This window comes from Talaromyces marneffei, chromosome 1, assembly GCF_009556855.1.
Source record: "Talaromyces marneffei chromosome 1, complete sequence".
NCBI classification, from domain to species: Eukaryota; Fungi; Ascomycota; class Eurotiomycetes; order Eurotiales; family Trichocomaceae; genus Talaromyces; species Talaromyces marneffei.
In genome coordinates, this window is record NC_072348.1 from 3008379 (window position 1) to 3026970 (window position 18592).

General features: G+C 46.2%; 4 protein-coding genes across 4 annotated transcripts; 2 read left to right on the top strand and 2 right to left on the bottom strand.

Annotated features, from left to right (window-relative positions):
• Positions 1–9150: 9150 nt before the first annotated feature.
• Positions 9151–10152, top strand: EYB26_001133 (uncharacterized protein; the record flags this gene model as incomplete). The annotated part of the gene is made up of 1 exon (XM_054260444.1): positions 9151–10152. The coding sequence occupies one exon, from the start codon at positions 9151–9153 to the stop codon at positions 10150–10152; it is 1002 nt and encodes a 333-aa protein (XP_054116419.1).
• A 1989-nt stretch (positions 10153–12141) lies between these two features.
• On the bottom strand, positions 12142–12596 carry EYB26_001134 (uncharacterized protein; the record flags this gene model as incomplete). Its single annotated transcript, XM_054260445.1, has 2 exons — positions 12142–12440; positions 12521–12596. The coding sequence occupies 2 exons, from the start codon at positions 12594–12596 to the stop codon at positions 12142–12144; spliced, it is 375 nt and encodes a 124-aa protein (XP_054116420.1).
• A 1475-nt stretch (positions 12597–14071) lies between these two features.
• Positions 14072–14586, bottom strand: EYB26_001135 (uncharacterized protein; the record flags this gene model as incomplete). The annotated part of the gene is made up of 2 exons (XM_054260446.1): positions 14072–14310; positions 14397–14586. The coding sequence occupies 2 exons, from the start codon at positions 14584–14586 to the stop codon at positions 14072–14074; spliced, it is 429 nt and encodes a 142-aa protein (XP_054116421.1).
• Positions 14587–15230: 644 nt separating this feature from the next.
• Positions 15231–17956, top strand: EYB26_001136 (uncharacterized protein; the record flags this gene model as incomplete). The annotated part of the gene is made up of 9 exons (XM_054260447.1): positions 15231–15679; positions 15734–16037; positions 16387–16498; positions 16563–16729; positions 16781–17205; positions 17261–17388; positions 17441–17580; positions 17635–17695; positions 17757–17956. 9 exons carry the CDS (start codon positions 15231–15233, stop codon positions 17954–17956), a joined length of 1986 nt encoding a protein of 661 aa, XP_054116422.1.
• Between the last annotated feature and the right edge of the window lie 636 nt (positions 17957–18592).

The window sequence follows — 18592 nt, forward strand, 5'->3', positions numbered from 1 at the left end:
CTACAGGGGTGAAGTGGTGGTGGTTGATGCAGCCTGCATCAAGTTGACTAGTGAAGTGTTCCATTTGCTCTGGCTATCTAGATATAATCTACCGTCAGTGAGCATGGCTAAATAGTCAGTTTTTGAATCAATCTGAATAACTGTAAGTGAGACAACCATTGTTCCTGTTTCCCTATTGAAAGGCCTTTGAAAAAAACGAGCACTTGTGATTGCTAGATTGCTCAGTGAGCATCCATATGTATGATAACACCCAATGTGTGCTAAAGCCTTGATTGTCGATGGAGGGATATTAGGAGCTATCACGAAAAGCTGCAAGGAGATGAGAGGAATGAGTAAAGGCGACCGAATAATCATTCATGTCGAGCGTACCCAGGTGGACTGCTCTCTATGCTGGGAGGGATACTTCGCCGACTGATGTAGTTCTTTTGTCTGTCTGCTTCAAAAATAAGCAAAGGAATGGTCATCATCATCATCGCAAATCCTTCCAACATATGTGGAGAATTAGTGAGTGCAAAACCTCGAATCCAACTACCCCATTGAGGTCTTACCGATTCATATATTTCTGACAACATTGACGGTTTCAATTATCCACAAGGAATATTGTATCCGCATTCGTAATGGTCAACTAGACATGTAAAAAGACCTCACGTTTCGGCCCCCATTTTCACCTCATCGTCGTCGTCGTCGTCACCATCACCATCATCATAATCCTCCAGCCAGCCAGCTGAAGGAACCCCTTCAATAAACAACCTGAAACATTCAACAGTAAAATCGATAGAAAACTAAAATATAAAATCCTTGGGGCCCCAAACCCTTGCACTAACTAGCCTTTAGCCTCAAGGGATCTCATTTCGGGCGATGTTACCAACATGGGATCGTCGACCGAAGGAAATTTTAGGGCTATAGAAACGGAGAAATTATTCTCAAACGGTACTATGTACGGCATACGTAGTACATATGTCAGCTCCGCGTATATCTGGAGGCGCTGTTAGGAAATTAGATTTTAGGATCTGAATCCTTCTCGCTTCATGCCTAACCCTGCTATGAAGTAGGATCCGTTGCAAACAGGTGAAAGCGACGGTAACTCTACGGAGAACACCGAGAAGGATCCGATGTTCACTCAGATCCTAGATGTTGATCATAAATCGACCTTAGGATACATCGTTACATATATATGTGATCCCGACCTATATTCAATGACTATTTAGTTCCGCGATGCCTGTAACTGTTTTCCTACCGTAGTATAGTTTCTACCCCCCATAAGGATCAATTACCTGTCAAGTCATAGACGTGGGGATGGTTATGGAGAAGCATACGTATGAACGTTACCTGGCCACTAACTACGGGGCACTAGTTGACAATATTAAGGGTCCTTGACTACTACATCCTCGCATAATACCTACCCAATACGTCGTGGTTTACGTAGCACCTTGGATTCCTATATAGGCAACACATTTTTTTGATAACACTGCTGCTCCATTCCTACATAGTACTACGTAAGTCCTAGTCCATGCCAGCGAAGCGTATCTTGCATGACCTGCCTAGGTAATCCATGGAGAAAGATCACTCTGAACGGCGCACTAACTAATATTAGTACGTAGTGTGTACTGAAATAGAATATGGTCATGTGCCTGTTACCTGCAGGCTGTAGGCTCTCGGGGTTTGTTGGTCTCTAGTACACCAGTAGTTGCATTATTTAGCACTGTACTAGAATAGTTTGAACGATTGAATGAATTCCGGTGCTCTGGTTTCACCGGGCTAGCTCTTGTCATCATTGCCTGTATGTCCTAGACTCCGCATATGGTGCTGACTGCAGTAGACGGTCAATGAGGGCTTGATGCTGGCTACAAGCATGTGATTCTAATCTGACTTACTCTGTAGTATCTACGCAACTGTTTGATCTAAACCTGTCAATTAAACTCTAATATAGTGATTCGAAGACCTGGGTGATGCTCAAGAAGACAACTCAGTCACTCTTGCAGCTCATACTGCAGGGAGGCATCTTGAGTTGTTGACGCTATTGTTAACGCAGTTTAGCTTGGGACCCTGGAATTTTTGGACATGAGATCCCGTTGGTTGAAGTCGTGCCGTGATTGCATATGCATTGACTACTATGTATAATCTTTGATTGCTTTCGTTGTCAAGTTTTAGTCTTTGATTGTATTCCATTATATTACAGTATACCCGGTCTAACGATTCTAACTGCTCGTTGGTCGCCAGGGTAATTTTAAGATGACAAGGATGTTGCAATGACTGTATTATTAATATTTAGCCTATTGATGGCTTTCTTTTATATTGAGAGAGTTATAGATAGTGGATAGTTTGAGATATGTAAGCTACACTAATCCAGTAGACTTAGCTAGTAAATATGTAGTATCAATCACCTTGGATAAAGTCTCATCTTGAGCCACAAACGTTGGATTATCCTTTTGCCCGGCGCAAACACCGGCCCCTTACTCTCCGTGTCAGTAATCTTGAATAATCCTTCATTACTACCTATATCAATGATATTACGGGTTAGTGTCTATCGTTGTCAACAGCTTCGGCCGTCCCATCTTTGCTGACTCCTCCGCAAAAGCCTCAAAATCATGACCGACAACTGTCACATAGGGTCTATGACTACCCAGCCCCTGCAAGCTGGACCCGCCGCCTCTCGCGGGGGGTAACTGGTTGCACCAGACTCTTCCGGCTTAGACCTTCTTTACTACCAACATCAGGATGAAAGGTTCGTCGTGCACCTTCCCGTGACAATGCCCCAGGCGTTATACCCACGGGAAGAGCAGGGGCATCAAATCCTTCTGCATCTCGGTCTTTTCAAGACCGAGACAAAATCGGAGTTTTCAAGAGACACTATCAAGAAGCAACAACCAACCAGCGCACCATCCAATCGAGATTGAGACTAGGACCACCAGAGTCATGTTCGCTGATGTCAGATACAGCCATTTTGTCAATGATGATATGGGTAACGTTAATTAGTCAGTGGAGGTCGTGTACGACTTCGAGGCAGTCATGGCCATGCATTGGGTCTGCAGTTCGTCCTTTGGATCGCGGTCTGTGGTTTGACCCTGGCCATAGCGGTCAGAGGCCAGGATAGCGGGGATATTAGTGTTGTTGCGTAGTGCTCCTAGTAGAGCGATTGTCCGTAGTCACACCGCTTGTGGCAGTCCGAGGCCTCCCATTAAGAAAGACCAGCAAGGCTGGCTTGGCTGTGGACACTGATGGTTGGAATTTGTGCTGTGGGTTTCATCGCAAGACGAGTGAAACTGGAAGTCTGCCACTTTCGTGTCTGTATTGTGGTCTTGTATACTCTATATGAATGATGGATTTTGAAGGGTTTGTTTGTTGCTTCCAAATTCCAGACTTGAACATCTATCACTACATATTCAAATGTTTACTACTCCAGAGTCTACTACATATGAGTGACTCCATACCAACGTACAACGTATGCTGTGGATGCTCAGCTGAAGTTGCTAAACGATAGATATCCATTCATTGGCCAGATTGTTGATATGTCACTGATTTGTTTTACAGTACTAACTAGGCTACTAGAACTGATTTGGCGTACCGCTCAAATAGGACGGCCTAAACACCACCAACAGCTGAAACGATAGTCTTTCTAATTTGTCGCTTTGAGCCAATCAAATAAATTACATTGTTGGGTTTCCTTGGAAGCAAAGGATAACATTAAACATCGTCAAGGGTAGACCTAGCATTTGTTATTTAGAGCACATGTAGATTGATGATCGGCTTAGAAAATGCTTGTTTTACCCCGAGTCTGTTGGACAGGGAGCTGCAGGTTGAGATGGATTGTACGTAGTAAAGTGTCTGAACAACGCTTAGGGCCTCGAGACCTCTTTGGCGCGCCTGATCACAGTCAGAAAATAGTACGTAGTGAGTCATGGCTTGGTATCCGAGAGCAACATTGTCCCACAAGTTGAATGTTCTAGTAAAAACAACTGAACAGGTCTCCCTCTTTGTTTTGAGCATACAAACTGAGATTATGACAGGCGTCCAGCTGGGGCATCCACGTGCCATAAAGATCACTACAATGGATATGGACAAAGACTACTTCGTCTAAGTGACGACTCGAATTCCACGCCGTCGGACAGGAATCGACGTCTGATTGCTTCTCTTTGTTACGAACCGTTGAATTTGTTTGTTACCGGTTGCGTTTGTTTTGGGCTGACCTTGGCCTCGTGCGAGTTCACCGAGTCAGGAAACAATATGCGCGGTAAACCGTGATGATGGCGTGACAACTAACAGATTTTGACAGCCCCGTCGTCGACTAATGGTATGTATGTATGTACGTACTTCGAGTCTACGACGGTACGTAGATATGGCTAGTGTCCACCCTAATCGCGATTTCTGGGCAACCGGGTAAAACCTATCGATCCTTTCGGGGGTTGAGGACAAAGCGAGTAAAGCACGATGACCACAGGGGCATGATCAGGAACGTGATTCGGAGATTTATTGCTCAAACGGCGGATAAAATTTCTAAACGTTGAACGATGGCAACAAATTCACTTTTTTTTGACTTCTAGAATCCTGGCGTATTATTGACAAGGGGGGGGGGTCAAATTGTCGACTGTTTAAATTGTGGCACAGGAGATAAGCGAGACAATACGGAGTACTCTGTAGGCTTCAAGGCTCTCGAGTCAGGTCACGGCCATGATCCATCCGCAGAATTTAGGGCTAGATCTGTTTTGGGTTTGGCGTATGAATAGACGAGTGGGTCATGTTGAAGCGCTAGGCCTATAAAGGCATGCTTCTAGAAGAAGAAGAAAAAAAAATTCAGAGTTGCGCTAGAAGATCCATCGAGATCCATCTTCTAACCTTCTACTCTGTTGTACCCTTGCTATAAATTGCGTGCTATAGTTGACCTGCTCCGTTTTGGACCAAGGTGCATTAGTTCTTTGGTAAGTCCTTTGGTATCCACAGTGGCATAAGAAAGGGCAAAAACAAGAGAGAGAGAGAGAGAGAGACAGGGAGAGAAAGAAAAGTAAAAAAAAAAAAAAAAAAATTGGGAAACCTTCTCGCTTTCTTCACCGCAGGATTCAACGATGCATTCAAGGATACCTGATTGTGGCGAAAAAGAAGAAAAAGAATCGTGAAAGAAGACACACCGTCGGGATTTTTGAGACACGCTGTATGCCGGTAGTCAACTCTATTATCTTGAGCCGAGAAATATCCTCCGCGAGGCAAAGCACAAAAGATGTGCAGATAATGCGCCTTGTATAATCGAGAATCCGACAGCGATCCCAATGTTAATTGACTCTATTGAAGTGAAAGCCGACAAAATATTGAGGGTCGGGCTGACGGTTTGAGACGGCGTCATCCGATAAGCGGGATGCGCTAATCATTGATTGCGGTCAGCATTCGTTTTACGTGTTCTGTCCACTAGTGAGCTAGCTAAGTTACAGAAGTACGTAGTTAGTTACTAAGTTAATTGGTGAGGGTTGCGCCGCGTAATTGAAGTCTAGAGATGACTCAGAATTGCTCAACGTCAGGCAGTGGTGAGTGTCTGGAAAGCGTGCTGTACTCCGAGACGCTCATCGGCCTCATCCTACGGTCAAGTTAGCAAGAGAGCCGGCTGATTGGACAAATCAGAACGACCCCCACGGTCAAGATACAAATGGTCACGTCGTCACGATCATACAAGAGTAACAAGACGGCCCCAAGGTCCGTAAAAAAATCAAGACAAAGCCACAAACACTGTGCGGTTATTGGCCGAAATAAAAAATTGGTCCGCCCGTTCCATTGGTTCTTTTGCATTTATCCACAAGGGAGCGGCACCCAATTGGCTGGGCTTTATATTAGGCTTCTTCTCCCGCTGATTCGATGTAGATTCGACGGGCGAATTTCCTTCTCCATCCTCTCCTTCGCTTGGCCTTCTGGAAAGAATTTCTGACTCTTGCTCAGCCGCCACTGACGTAAGCTGCAGGGAAAGTCACACAGCTTCGGGGGTCTGATTGGATGGAATACGGGAATTTATGGATCCCAGGTCTGTAGACGGACTAGCGCGAAAGATTTGGAAGGCAGACTAATCGTCGGTGAATCTCGTGTCCCTCTGCCGATGGACCGTGGTGGTGTGGTATTTCTTGTAATGCAGTACGGTGCATAAACTAGTTGTGGAAAATGGACCCGGCTAATCGACTAGACGGCTAGTGCTATCGCCTACCCAGTACCGTACCCACACAACGTGTACACGGCCACAGGCAAGAAGGAACGAACTTGGGGTGGACTGGGGGCGTGCTACCTTCTGTTCGTAGACATTACTCAAAAAAAAAAGAGGGAACCAACGACCGCCGGTTCCACTCCTTTGCAAATCCCACTCGGAGAGACTGTTCCATCGGTGGATCTTGGTAAAGGGGCCCTCGGCCAGACCGGTGTGTCGCTTGTCTGACTCTGTCGTCTTTGTTGTGTACTCTGGACGTACTAGTTATGTAACTTCGGTTAGGCTTTAAAGCAACAAGTCACGCTACTCAAACTATGATAATTAACTCTGAACTGCACGAGTGACTTTGTCAAAGCTAACAGGCCCGAAGAAATCTGGAGTAGTAACCAGACTATCCTGGATTCTCGATAGTCACCTGTCGAACTGCAAGCCTCTTTTACTATTAGCTTTGTCCCACGTCTGATCGTGGTCTAATTTATTAAACCAACGCCCTCTTCTGATCTCTGCATAGTGCCACCATCAGCCCGGACAAGACCCCTGTCACTTGGACATTACTCGTCTGGAAGATTGACCTGCTCTGTCGTAAGTCAACTGGGAAGCTACCAGACAGAAAGCTACAAGATATCCGGCACTGGGCAAACCGCAACAGAAAAGCAAGGGAAGCTGCAAGCCATTGCCTTATTCCCAACACTCTCGCGTGGGTTCAGTTCAGCCTGCAACAATTTGCGCCATCATTACTCGTAGGTTTGGGCTCCAGACACGTCCGATCGCTGGTGGACACCGTACAGGCAGCTCCTATCGTTCCGATCCATCGCCAGATTCGCCACTCACACAACAAGTGCCTGATTGATTGATTGATTAATATCTTACATATACATATACATATACGTACATATCTCCCTGCGCTCGCTTGCAGCTCAGAAAGAGGGAAATATTCGACTGTTGCTTGTCCGACAGCAACCTCCATCCACCTTCCGGGATCGCATTTGCCGCTTTTGAGCTCCTGCCTTTGGCGCCTACCTGGATCGGTAATCATTGCGACTTTTCTGTCTTCTTCTTTTTCTTTTCTTCTTTTCTTTCCTGGTTTCTCTGCATACGACCGAAAAGATTGGAAAAAGCAACATCGAGCACAACAGCTACCTGGTCTTGGTGTAACAAGTCGTCCATTCTCCACGACTTCTCTACGCCTCTCTCTCCTCGGCCTTCGTTTGACCAGGTACTATATCTGTCTCACTCCAGAATTCATCATTACCATCACAATCCTCGTTCTCAATCCCAACAATCCCGCGCCGATTCATTCAATTGACTCGCCTCTACTCCGATTCTATTTAAGCGTGACGACCTGCCGCCCGCCTGCATTAAAAGCACATTAGCCCGTCTTAGAAAACAGGCTTATTTTCTACCGATCATCTGCATCCATCCCCTTGCTTGCACGACTCTCTTCGACGCAGTTTTCGGTTGCAGAGTATTTTCTTCCCCAGCTGCAGTGCACCAATAATCTAAGGTAAGCATGCATTAGTTTTGTTCTTTTTTGCTTCTATTGTTTTTCGTCAGTCCGTTTTGCACCCTGTCGCGCAACTTTATCACAATATGCCTATTTGGGAATGGCGCCTATCTGTTGGCTTCGCAACCCCAGTGGGACACAGCAGACACAGCACGTTGTTATTGCCTGTTCTGTCTTGAGCGCATGAATAGGAGCAGACACGCATAGGCAAACCGACCAGTGGGAAGGGGTGAAGCGCGCATACGACCCACGCCTGGACTAGGAATTATATTAGATCTTCGTCCCTGTCTCGGATTTCAGTCTCATCTTCAACCCTAGTCGGCCTCCATCGTCCGGATTCGCCCGCACGCAGGTGTCGCATTTCGTTGTGATGTCTAACTGTGGGTATGGTTATGGCGATGCTATCGACATATTCGCCAGCGGTCTCTCTAAACTCATCAACTGGACCGGTTCCTGAAGAGGCCAACTCAGATGCATTTTCATTTTCCATCGCACGGAAGTGCGTGCGGAACGTCATACTGTCTACAGGCGATCACCACCGCTGTTCTGATTATACCCTGGTGCTACCCTGTCCCTAGCTTCCCCACTGTACAGCCCCTCATTCAAGTTTCCGTGTATTGCCTAGAGCCGAGAAAGCGACCACGTACCGGCCTGTAACGGTGCGTGTGCTTTCGCATTCCAATGGTGATACCTTGAGCCTAGCGGGGAAAGCATACACAGAGAGTATCAGGGAACAGCAGATCGGCCACAATTGTCTTCCCATTCCAGTTCTTGGTCGTCATGTTACTTGCAGACTCAAAAAGAAGGCTCCCGCGAGTGCCGATCCTGACTCCACACCACGATCTCAGCGATCGCAGTGGTTTCTGATTGCGAATGGAATAAATCTGCTGCTCACAACAATCGGCTTAGTCTGATCGTTAAACACGTTATGGCTATTGTCGTTTGATCTAAAAGTACTTGGCGGCATGGAATTGCTCTCCCACCACCAACCACTCAACTGCGCTTGTGTCCAATCCCTGTCTGCCCCTCCCCTTTTCGAGCGCTTCCAATCAACTCGTGTTGTCTCGAGTGCATTGGACCAGTCAGGGTCCCCATCACATCCATAGATATACACATGCGTTTTGTGCAGTTCTGCTTCTTAGTTTTCATATAAGCGTTGAACCTTGACTAATTCTCTCACTTTAGGATCCACACTTGCCCACACCTCTGTCACACTATTGTTCTACACCACCCGGAGAGCAACTAGTATTTTGGAAGTCAAGTCTCCCGTCATATTGAGGGATTGGCTTTCGATGCACTATTATTTACAACGAAAAGAAGATAATCAGTGAAAATTCGTTTGCAGATGCCAATATAAGATCACGTCACGACTCGTCAGGATATAGGGTATAGAGTCGTGGTTGGAGGAGAAGGAGGATAGGAGACCAGAGTGGGAGCTGGCCGATTACGCACACTTACACCTACATACGCGATGATTGCGAGAAACATCTACCATATGCCGCATTCGTTAAGGACTCTCACACCCGATCCTACACCAAAGTTTTCGTCGCCTACACTGTCATTTGATTTCAACTCTATCAAAGCTCGGGCGATGGGTTCTAGGCCATTGAGCCTACATATTCCGGCTGGGAATTTCCCACCAGCTCGCCCTACGCTTGATGAAGTTTTGAACAATACCGCTCCCTATCCTTATACACTTTCGGCCTTTATGGCGTATCTCTCCCAAAATCACTGCTTGGAAACATTAGAGTTTACCATGGAAGCAAAGCGATATCGAGACTCATATCTATCCGTTGCCCGCATGCTTGGCCAGAGCATAGTTCCCGCTGACGCCCCTCAAACGCAACAATTGATCACGCTTTGGCGACGTTTAATATCTGCCTATATCGCGCCAGGTGCACCTCGAGAGATCAACCTTTCATCAGCCGCTCGAGACCCTTTACTCGCCAACGCTCATGCTGTGGTGGCTCCGCCACCGGAACTACTAGATCCTGCCGTACGAACTATGCATGATCTGATGGAGGAATCGATATTCATCCATTTTGTGAACAGCCAGACTTTCGGGTCTCAGATGCCTTCTGGAATGGAAACTCCTTACATTGAAGACCGTCCACATCGACTTCGACGGGCCACATCTCGTTCTCAAAGGCCGTCTTCGGGTGGATCAAGAGACGATTCTGCATATCACCGCATGTCTTCATCCGCTCGAGTTGCAGCGCTAGTCAATACGGGAAGTCACCTGTCAGGCTACAGTTCTAGCGGCGACTCTGGATCGCCCGTCTTTACAGACGATTCTCTATCGTCCAGTCCAAGTGCGATGGATCCAATGACCCCGCCCACAACACCTCCCGGAAGTGAACAGAGCTACAGCCCAAGAAGCCGGTCTGATACCACGTGGAAAAAGATGGGAGCGAAGCTGGGCTTCAAGAAGCGGCCCGGCAGCTCCAGTCGCGATGGCAGATGGGAGGAATGAATCGCCGCGTCTCGAATGTGGTTAGACACATGGAGAAATTCGAGACGACAACAAGAATATGGCAGCGCTCAAGCTTGAGCTTGAGTCGATCATCGGTTCTTCTCCACATTAAAACTCGGAATGAGCATGACGAATTGATGAATTGATAACATCATTGCATTTTCTTTACGACATTTGATTTGACTTTTTTTTTCATGGCTAGGCTGAGATAGCCCTGGCTCACATCATAGCGTTGATTCTGGGCGGTCCAAGTCACACTGTATTACTGCATTGAGGCGGAATACTGTCTGCATTTGCAAAGGTGCCCGACTTCAAATCTTGTTTTTTTCTATTTTGTCCAACGGGAGGTATTTTGATTCAAACCCAGCATATATACTATATAACATGGCAGAGCGTGTTGGATTTTTTTTTTCTCTTTCGTTTTCTTTCTTGCAAAAAAAAATCATTGGCGTTTTTTTGTGATTATATCATAGACAAGGGCTTCAGCGTCATCAGCATTGTGGCTATCTGCTTCTTTTTCTTCATTTTTTTTTCAACAAAAATCTTACATTTGTATCGCCTCTTTTTTGTTGTTATATATGTATATAACAAACCATTTTGCATCAATCAGTGCGTGCAATTGACCGATTCACCATCTCAACCTTGGAAGTACATTCAATGTTTCTACATGTATCAATATTCAATATTACTTTATTAGGTAGATGCATATACAGGTATATTGATAACGTTAAGGGTCTTTCCATGCATAACATACCTAGGTACAACGTTGTCCTCGTATTTGTTGTCGTTACGTAGTAACTAATTACCACAGACCAGGGCCAGGACAATGTACTCGAAACATCCAACTAGGTATTCCAAACTTATAGATGTGTCTGATGGGTAGGACTTCATAGAGGAGTGAATCTCGATTTCTTTGAGGTACCTAGCTAGGATACCTAGGTACAATTGACCAGACATATTGATGGACTCGTCGCGATTCTACATATGTACATGTATAGGTACTGTGTGATATGTTCGTACTGTACTATATACCTAGGTATACTACGTAGTTGGTATATTGTATGTGGCTATTATGCATTTGATTTGATTAAATTAGTAGGCGAATGTGTCTGGATCTCACAAGACTCTCTCTCTCTCCCTCTCTCTCTCTCTCTCTGTGTGTGTGTGTGTGTGCAAGTAGTAATTACCTTGATGCTACGCATCTGGACGATTCGTGTCCAGAAGACAATTCAAACTACATCGAGGAACATTGAATGCGATAGACAAACAGAATGAGCGCCGAGTGCATTCTCTGTCGGGTCTAGGAATCAGTGTTCATATTCGTTTGGTTGTGACTACGCGAGGTGGTAGACAATATGGGGTAATGGATGCTTATTTTGTTATTCACGTCGCTCTTAATAAACGACCGACAGAGGGAAACAGAACTATGTACATGGTATAACTAATAGACCGCCCATGAGTAGTAAACTCGGAAAACATCAACAAACAGGCGAACACCAGCACGCCAAAATATAACTGAATGCATTATACGGGACAAGTAGGTAGGGAAGGAAAGAAAGAAAGAAAGAAAGGAAGGAAGACAATATAAGAATGTGAAAATGCAGGGATGTTTCTTTTCCGAGGTTCAGCTCTCATGAAGATGGAGCGCGTCATGCATCAATTCAATCGACTCTCGGTCGCTTGGTCGATATCGAATCGGTTAGACCAAGTTGTCGAAAATGATGATTCGGGAGGGCGAAGCGAGGGTTTGTAATTGCAGCGACTGCAATATTGTCCAGACTGTGCTTCGTAGCACCCAGTGCACACGAGCATCGGATGGGATGGCCTTGATACTCCGTGTCCTCCCCGCGTTCTCCTCTCTCATCCAATTTAAACTTTTATCTTCTATAAGGATAATATCAAATCTGTTCCTCTTTTCGCCAAATCATGCTGCGTATATAGCACCTCTCATCGTCACAGGTGCCGAACTTTTTTATCTTGTGCCGTCACTTAGTTGTAGAGACTAGCGCCGCCAGTCTCAACGGCCTCAATCTCCAACTCGCTCCAGGGTAGACGGTGGAAGCGAGGAGGCAATTCATCACGATCAAAGAATTCGCCCTTGCGAGGCTCAATGGGACCTAGAGCAATACCAGGAGAGCCGCCAATTGCGCCGTACGACCGAGATGAGGCGCGGCCGGGAGTGTTTAGAGGTCCATGCTGTTGGGCCTTGGCTCGGTACAAGGCGAAGGAGTCGGGGAGACTCTGAGAGGGAGAAGCAGGGTGAACGTGAGGGGTGTGGTCAACGGAAACTATCCAATTGATGCAAAATTAGCATTTGATATAGAAAACACGTCGCGGAGTACGTCGAGGTCGGTGAATTCCGTCTTACCTGGCGTCGTGCGCTTTCCGAGGAACTTGATCAAAGGAGTGCGAGCGGCGTTCTTCAAGACTGCTGTGGTACGCATTTTTGCTGCTTTTTTTTTTTTTGTTTGTTGTTTTAATATTTCGACTGAATTTTTCCCTGCACGATCAAGACGACGACGCGCTTCAAGGTCCAATAAGCAATGGAAACTTTGGAAAGAGGTTGAAGAAATTCAATATGTGGTTGTTGGATGTTTTTTCGGTTCCGGAATAGCCCGCTTGGTGCCCGCTGGGCTTTTGGTTAGCGTGATTATGCAATGGGCTCGGAAAAAGGCCGATAAGATAAAGTCGAGCGGTAATAGACGGATCTAGCAGTGTAGTAGTACGGAGTTGATTGGATAGCGAACGATGGGTGGGATTAGATGGATCAGACAATTATTGATGAGAAGAGGTTGGGGGGGATAATTAATTGATAAATAATCAGAGAGAGAGAGGGATAGCAAGTGCATTGTATGTTGAGGCACGAGTCAAGGCTGGCTCGGAGGAGGTTGCGTGAGGCCGCCGCGGTTCGGGGGAAGGAGCTCTTGCTCTTACTCTCAAAGCACACCGGGAGCTCCCAGTTAGGCAACCATCAACGACCATAGCTTCCTTCCCCACGAACACCCCCAATCATCTGCTCCGATGCTGTCTATCTTCTTTCCTTTTTCTCCTTTCTTTTTCTTCATCTTTCGACTACGTATCTGGAGCCTGGTCTGGACCTACCAGCAACTGTACACAGTGTACAATGTGGACTGTATTGATAGCTCGGACTTACTGTTCCTTCCATGGCGTTCTCCCCCAACTAACTAGCCCTTATCACGATCAAATCAATCGTTTCACATGCAACGGCGAATACGATTGGCGAGTACAGCCGTCGTCAGAAAAAAACCGACACAAATGCTGCCAGGTAAATTAATTTGGTCGTGCGGGGAAATAAGTCTCCTGGCAGCCACGGACCCCACGGACAAGCAGATACGTACTAATAGTGCCATGCACATGTCTGAAAACTGATACAAATGTATACCCAACGCATATAGCCGGCACTCTAGCGTTTCGGATTAGTTTCCTCTGCCCAAAACCATCTGATATCTGCAGATGCGCGCCCTACGTTTGAGTTGTTCGTGTGTTGAGTGAAGACACTAACCCGAGCCAAGGGTTATCCATACTGAATACGGCATGGAGACCCGACCTCCCCCGGTAGTGGTTAGGACTATTGATTAGGGTAAAGGGTTCCGAGTTGATCGAGTCTGTCAAATTGGATATTCATATGGAACATGTGTTTTTCACATACTGAATGCGCTATTGCTCTCACCTCTCTCGTGCGGACATGGCATGGCCCGGGTGCATCTTACCAAACTCCAAGGCAATCTCTATTAGCTCCTAGTCCTACAGAACACCGTTCCAGGAGATGCAAACATGACAAAATGATACAGATTCCTTTCCGGCAAATAACTAACATGAAGTAAACCCTTTGGATACCTTTATCCTAACATGAAACACCGGGGACGTCAACATTTAATTACAGTAATGGATGGGATGACTATTGAGGCCATCCCAGACCCAAGCGAGCCATGACATCGGAAAGAACGGCATAATCGAAACCACTGTCGATAAACATGGCTCCAATAATGGCTTCTAATGTAGTAGCCATGGTACCGTTGGAGACCTTCCCTCTCTGAGCTGGGTTTCCCTGAATGTACCTCTCAAGCCCGAGCTCAAATCCCTTTCGGCTAAGGTTGTCGTTTGAAGCTATGGAAGAAACCACGTCGTTGATTCTTTCTAATCTCAATTAAATCAGTTGGGATGTGCTCAACAACAGAGCGTTTCAAAAAGATGCCTCGTACCTCTGCATTACTGTCTCTGACGGCCTTCCATGATGAGATAAAACTTGAGAGCAGCATCTCCAGGGAGAGCGAGATTCTTATTTCCGTCCCTGCTGCTGTAGCCTGCTGCTTGGAAGGATTCCCAGAGGAGGGATTCATCGTTGGGTGGTCGGTTGGTGAGTCCCTGGATGAATTGAAGAGCTTCATCTTTGGGAGAATATCGAGACGCCATACTGCAGGTATTTCAGCAAGTGGTCTTGTAAGGGACTTGAGTAAGTAATATAATGAGGAGAAGTGCTGTATGAAAAAGATGAAGAAGACTAGGTGACCCTGATCGTAGGAGGATGTTTGTTCGTTCATATACCCATAAGCAAACCAGGCTGAGGGAACATCTTTTACTGCGCTTCGCAAGGCGTATCCATCCGGCTGTGCTCAGGATTCCGCCAGTAATGTTGGTAAGCAACCTTGAAAGGCTTCAATTTTGCCCCGGCATCAACCTGATGACTGTGCCACATATACGTATGGTTTGTGCAATCATGTCGAATCATCGTACATGTATTCTCGTTCCAGCTGGACACCTGATGTTATGTCAGTTGCTTGATTGAGTATCTTTCGTAGCCAGATTTGTTTCGTTGGTCAGATAGAACAATGCTTGTAGAATCTGTCAGAGTACATCCTCGTAGTAGTACATTGCTGGCCAATCAGAAGCTCCCATGATTAGCTAATCCCATATATCATTCTCATTGGACAAAGAGACACCAGACCAGCTAACCATTTACGTCGGTACCCGCTTCCACAGCTTCAGCAAATCAACAGACACAACCTCCACTAAACATATCAACCCATCTCGACAAGCCAGACAGAAAAAGTAACAAGATGCATGAATTCCTCCTTTTCGCTCCAGTCCCAGCTCAACAACACCATGAACTCCTCCAACAATTATCCGGCCTCACAGCCATGCAGCCCCGCCACCGCCTAGAGCGACGTCTAATCTTCAAAGCCAACCGCAAAGCAACCCGCATCAACACGCGGCTGGGAGGGGGCAGCCAAGATGTTCAAGGCGGCGAAATTCAACGATTATTCAAAATGCTGAATGGATCTACGTATTATGTGAGAGTGGTTGGGGTTGTGAATGAAGCTGATTTCGGCGCTTCTTCTTTGACCGACCAGGAGGATGGGTATGATTATGAGTCGCAGTTTTGGAGGATGGAGTGGAGGGATATTCCCGAAGCTGGGACGAGGTCGGGTGTTACATCGAGGCTGATGGCGAATGCTGTTCTGCCGCAAGGAGATATCATCAAAGTGATGGAAACGTGGGGGTATACGTATGTTCCTATATCCGATTCTCGAGTTGTGGTCTCGAACTGACTATTGTCTAGATTCGTTAATGAGTACGTGATCGAGGGCGATGTGTTTATCTACAATGATACAACAATATTCCTTCACCGAGTCCTCAACTACCCAGAGGCCTCTCAGACTGTGCAATCACCACGAACAACTCTCCCACCTCTGAAGGACTTGACTCTACTAGACCCAAGTGGAAGTTATCTTTTACAGGCCTCAATTACCGTTCAGGACGGAACTAGTCCTGAATTAGCTATACAAGGTCTTTACTCACTGAGAGATCAACTCAAAACCGCCGTTAAGCTGGAACAGGCTGATCGGTTGTCGTTGGATACGAGGGTAAAATAGACCGTCTGGATGTGAGGAACGCTTCATTTTCGAGCTTGTTTTGTTTTGCATGATACCCGGATAAAAAGTTAGTCATATATAGAAATCATCAAATTGGTTTAATATTCACATTTCATGTATAGCTCCTATGGTAGAGCTGGTTGGAGGTGACGGGAGGAAGTAGTCGAGATTGATTGATAAATTGAGCATGTGACTTCGTGGACATCTTAACGCGTGGGCGCGTCTCCCGCCGTCACTAGGATGATTATTAGTTTGACCTCATCGATTACACAATACTACCACTTTCAGTGACATCGCCATTTATATTTCATCGTCGCATAGCACTTGAATGATTATTCAGAACTGGAGTTTCCAGGCTAGAACTTTCTCCAGTCTTGGGATGAAAAGGTTGAGTTCTTCAGGCGGAGTGTCTCCGCCTCCCGTCCGGCGCAAAGTCGAGTCGACAACGACTAGTGAGTCCACCCATTCAACACATTCCAAGCTAAGACTTCTAATCTTTTATTGGTTGAATACTAGAAACCGCCGTCGCTTCCTTCTTCACCCCGATCTCACAAAAGAAACCGGAGAAAATAACTTGGAGGATCGTCAACAAAAGCCTCATCGCCGGAAAGTATGCTTCGGGGTCAGGCGAGAATGCACAAACACAACCGGGGAAGAGACGGAAAGTCGCGGCATTTGATCTTGTATGTGCTATTGTACCGGCCGCGGCATGATCTCTATGCTGATTGCTCCAGGACTCGACATTAATAGCCACAGCCTCCGGAAACCGATTCGCACGAGATTCATCTGACTGGAAATGGTGGAACCCCAAAGTGCCCGAGAAATTGAAACAGTTAAACGTCGATGGATACCAAATAATAATACTCTCCAACCAGAAAAAAATCAGCATCCAAACCGACCTCAAAGCCGGCCGCTCCGAATCCAAAAGTCTGTCAAACTTCAAAGAGAAAGCGCTAGCAGTCATGCGTCAACTCGATATTCCCCTAAGCATATATGCAGCTACACAATACGATGAATACCGCAAGCCGAGGACGGGCATGTGGAAGGAGTTTCTGGATGATTATGATTTGGATGTTGATGATAGGAGAGTGGATTTGGAAGAGTCGTTTTTTGTGGGTGATGCTGCTGGACGGCCGGGGGATCATTCTTGTGTTGATCGGTGAGTTGTTCCATCGCCTTCGTGGGGAGAGTTTGGTGCTGACAACGGGGGGTAGGGACTTTGCGGCAAATGTGTCTATCAGGTTTTACACGCCGGAGGAGTTCTTTCTTGATGCTAGTCCAGAGCAGGTTATACGACAGTTTGATCCCAAGGCATATCTCGACGTTGATCCCGACGCTCCTGGTGAGTAGATCTACCTTTTTCTGCGCCGCTAAATGCGATCTAACGATCATAGTTGTATCGACATTCTCCAAATCACATCCTCTCGAACTGGTCATATTCTGCGGCAGTCCTGGTGCCGGCAAATCGACCTTCTACTGGAAGTATCTCAAACCCTCGGGCTATGAGCGCGTGAATCAAGATATCCTCAAAACGGTGCGCCATTCCTCCTCTCTCCTTAGTAGTTCGCAGTCGCTAACTAGATAACAGCGTCAAAAGTGCATCAAAGTCGCAAAAGACCACCTAACTGCAGGCCACTCCGTCGCCGTTGGTGAGCTCTCCCCTCTTTTCTCCCCTACTTCTTGAATTACTACACTACTAACGGAGCAAAGACAACACAAACGCCAACACCGAAACAAGAGCCTACTGGGTCGAACTAGCCAAAGAATTCCAAATCCCCATTCGCTGTATATACTTTACCTCTCCGCCGAACCTGTGTCGCCACAACGACGCCGTGAGGGCTTCGAATCCATCTCTCGTTCGTCCCCTTGTCTCCCCCCTTCTCCCTCGTCCCTCCGCCCAAGCAACCTAGCAAAATGATATATCGGTAACTGACTTTTATGTTTTGCAAAAAAAAAAAAAAAAGAATCCAGAATCCCGCACCCTCCTCCCAGGCATCGCATTCGCGGATTTTTCGCGCAGATTTGAAGAACCGACTCTCGCCGAGGGGTTTGAGGATATTACCCGTGTCGAATTTCGGTTTGAAGGGGATGAGGAGTCGAGGAAGGTTTGGGGTCAGTTTTGGGTATGAATAAAAATACATCCTTTGATATTTTTTTTTAAACTTTTTGTATGATGAGATACGACATACACTCTAGAGAATAAATCAGATAAATACTTAGCAACTAGTCATGATGATGATGTGATGTTACTAAATGCGTGAAAAGATAATTTTTGAAAGATTTTTTGAATTTTATGGTGTTTGGTCTAGGGCTGCCTAGACATTTTATGTAAACATACATACATAGTGTGGACAAGATAGAAATCAAGCCAATAGTACATGAAAGACGATCATCGTGATATGATGTCTCAATATGAAACAGATTTATAGCACAGTCGTAACATATCAAATAGACTCCCGCGACTCTCGTGAGTACGTAGTAGCCGGATTAGGAGGGGTATGGTTGCCATAGCCAAAAGGTAAAAACGAGGTCATGGGTAAAAATAT